General features: G+C 38.7%; 1 protein-coding gene across 1 annotated transcript in view; it reads left to right on the top strand.

Moving 5' to 3' along the window:
* LOC104912523 (zonadhesin-like) overlaps positions 1–3,350 on the top strand; it is a 9,126-nt gene that overhangs the window by 299 nt on the left and 5,477 nt on the right. Inside the window, exons 2-4 of the mRNA XM_010716356.2 lie at positions 164–307; positions 875–1,051; positions 3,119–3,338. Coding sequence (XP_010714658.2) covers positions 164–307; positions 875–1,051; positions 3,119–3,338 — 541 coding nt within the window. The remainder of the gene's footprint in view (positions 1–163; positions 308–874; positions 1,052–3,118; positions 3,339–3,350) is intronic.

Raw genomic sequence — 3,350 nt, 5'->3', positions numbered from 1 at the left:
TTTTTTTCCCAGCAAGAACAGTCTTAATTATCCCAAAAGGCATTGAGCATTCATTCAGAAATGGGATCATATCAGCCATTCAAAGAAGCTAGATAAAGTCTTCTGACTGTAACAAAACGCACCCTGTTATGTGGGTTTATTGTGTATCAGAATTCCACAAAAGATCCGGTAGTAAGAGATGTACATAAACACTTTATTTTGTTTGCTTTCACAAGGTGCTCTATTGGAACAGAAGACCAGTGTGATGCTGTGCTGGAGAGTGAAGCAAAGAAGAATACAGCATGTGGCATGATCACAGATCCAACAGGTAGAATGCTTATAGTTGTCTTTCTGCCCGTTGTTCTGAACTTACACTGAATGTGTATAAAATCTTCAGTGCAAATGGCCAAAATTAAATTAATAGGTCAAGATATGTCAACTGATGAGACAGTGCAAAGATGTTCATGTAGATTATGTGAGAATGATCAGCAGATCATTGCTGCTCTTTGATTTATAGTGACTTGCATTCTGCTTTCTAAATGAAATAGTTCAGAGGGCACTGTCATTGCATAAATTATAGATACTTCATCTGAAATTCTGTAGACGTTTCCCACATTAGAGATCCCCTGAAGTTGTTTGTAATTATTGGTTTGCCTAGCCAGCAGGTCCTAATTTATGTACGCTGTGTTGTGTAAATCACACCGGGAGAAGAAATGAGCCTGATCCAGCAGGCCAGGTTTTATTGTATGTGCTCATTTTCAAATGTTGGTTTAACTTACTAAACAAAGTCAGACTGAAAAACTCATTTCATTTGCTATGACATACAATAGACGACGATGGTGATACATTCCCCATTTTTTTTCTGTCCTCTATATATCTTTCTTTGTTTACACAGGAATCTTCAAGGATTGCCACAACAAAGTGCCTCCAGAAAATTTCTTCAATAATTGTGTTTATGACATGTGTTTCACTGAGGGACAGGCAACATCCTTATGCTATGGACTGCAGGCCTATGCTGAGTCTTGTATCAGTGCTGGAATATGTATAGAGTGGAGAAACGCTACTCTTTGCCGTGAGTGCTGTGATTTATAAATATTTATTCTGTATTTAAACTTTAAATTATTCACATTCTCCTCCATCTTTTTCATGTATGATATCTCATTGTATGTAGTGCTTCAAGTATAGTCTTTTGGTTGTCGGGAGCCTGCTTTACCTTAAGTACTATTCCAGTATTTATAAAATAATTTGAATGAACTTTTGGATACATTCGGGTCTAATTCTTCAAATATTTATAATTTCCTATTAGTTTATTGGAAAGTTTGAATTATAGTCCATTGTATCTTACGTGAGCTTCTACATTGGGAGAGTAACTATTACTTTGCTTTGCTGAAAATCCACCATCCGCAAAGCAAACATAGCTGATAAATCTAGGCTTTCAATATTCATTGATGGCTTTTGGAAAAAATTGGTTAGTAAGATATTTTAAGATACAGGTGTTTCTAGCAAGTTTACATAAGTATTCTCATTTATCTCCAGACTAATTATGTTTTGAACAATATTATGGCAGGAGCTGCTCAGTTTGGTAAAAGAATGATTTTAGAACGGCCCTTGATTAAAAGCACACATAAGTCAACCCTAGGACAGAGCACTGACCATTTGTCTATAAAGAGAAGATAGAAGAAGAAAATAGCTTCAAAGCCCAGAACTCAGATTGAAAGTATAGACTTCCATGCTCTACAGTCCAAGGCCATATTCCACAACTTAAATACCTATGGCTTGGTTATGGTGTTAGAGAAGATGGCTGCTCAGTCATATTAGTAGGACTGTCTCTCAAATGCTCCTTCCATCAGTAGTTCAAACAAAAAATCGATTAGGAATCTGAAAAAGGTAGATGACTGGTGACATTTGCTGTCAGAGATCCTACCGTAGTTACGGAAGTGAATGAGACTCACATGTGGTGATATTTCACAGATTACCACATAAATAGTGTTTAGGTGTTTTTTTCAGACCATGGGAATAGACAAATGCTTCAAGACTTCTGTAAAATACTGTATTTTCCCTGAGGAGTGGGAGGGGTGTAAGAGCACAATGTATTTTCTCAGGGGATCTCAATGGAAAAGAATCTGATTTACAGATCCATTTTTAAATGTGATAGGTGTTCAGATAGTAACTGCAGTAACAGAAATACACCAGCTGGTACATGAAGAGATGCTCCTGTTCCCTGAATTGAGTGACTTGAGTAGTCAGAAAATAACAGAGCTTGAAGGAGTGAAATGCTCTATTTAATCCCTGGATATGAGTAGCCTTGAGAGTTGTGATTCAAGCTAAAGCTTTATGAAATTTACTATTGTCCACTATACTGCTGAAAATGGGGTTTAGATCCATGTAATGCAAACTGGATTTGAAAAGATGTGATCCCTCCTGCAGCCTTATATCTTCCCTGGCCAACCCAAGCTTTTTAACCAGCTCCTTCCTGTTCTCTCTTTTCTGTCTTAAATTGCCCAAAGGTGGGAGGACAGAACATACATGGTTCTGACTCTGATGAAACTTGAAAGCAGTGCCTCAGCAACTTTTATCTGTCATGACATAGCTTCACTGTACATACTTAGGGGTTTTATCTTTTCCATGCTCCTCTTTTCCATGACCTCCCTACTGCCCTCTGTCGCCTACTAGTGATCTTCAGGGCTTTGAACACAGCTAAGCTGTTTTCATAAAAACTAGCAAGCAGCTCTACACTGCTGCTGTAATCCTGTTTAGATACTAAAGGCAGCCAAAACCAGAAAGATTAGTTTCCAGCACATCCAGATGTCATTAAACCTCCAGAAGAAGGATTACAGAACAAAGCACATTTAGGTTTGTATGATCACGTCAGCCCTACGCTCAAGGCAAGCCTGCAGTGTTTGACTTCCCAAGTGAGATAAGTGCAGGCTGACCTACTAGTCTTGCCCATCAGTGCCAAATGCCACTCACCATCTCACGGAGCAAGAAAATTCTTGGTAATCAGTACTCTCCAGTGTCAGACTCTCATGCAACATTTCTCCTAATTTTCAGGAGCAAACAGTGAAAATGAAAGCATCAGGATAATTTTTATAATAATTTTGTCCTTTTTAGTGATCTTATTTTTTCCTTTTTCCTCCAGCAATGTCCTGTCCTGGAGGCAGCATCTACAAAGGCTGTGGAACTAGGTGTCCCTCTACTTGTGTGAGCTCCTCGGCTTCTAATACCTGTAGCTCATTGCCAGTGGAGGGTTGCTTCTGTAAGGACGGCTATGTTCTGAGTGGAGACACATGTGTGCCAGAAAGCAACTGTGGTTGTGTTGATGACAAAAACCACTATCACGAGGCAAGTTACCGTAGACAGTATTTAAAGAA

Source organism: Meleagris gallopavo, chromosome 11 (genome assembly GCF_000146605.3).
Source record: "Meleagris gallopavo isolate NT-WF06-2002-E0010 breed Aviagen turkey brand Nicholas breeding stock chromosome 11, Turkey_5.1, whole genome shotgun sequence".
In the NCBI taxonomy this organism is placed as follows: domain Eukaryota; kingdom Metazoa; phylum Chordata; class Aves; order Galliformes; family Phasianidae; genus Meleagris; species Meleagris gallopavo.
Note: the sequence above shows the minus strand (reverse complement) of the source record. Positions and strands in the feature narration are given on the sequence as shown.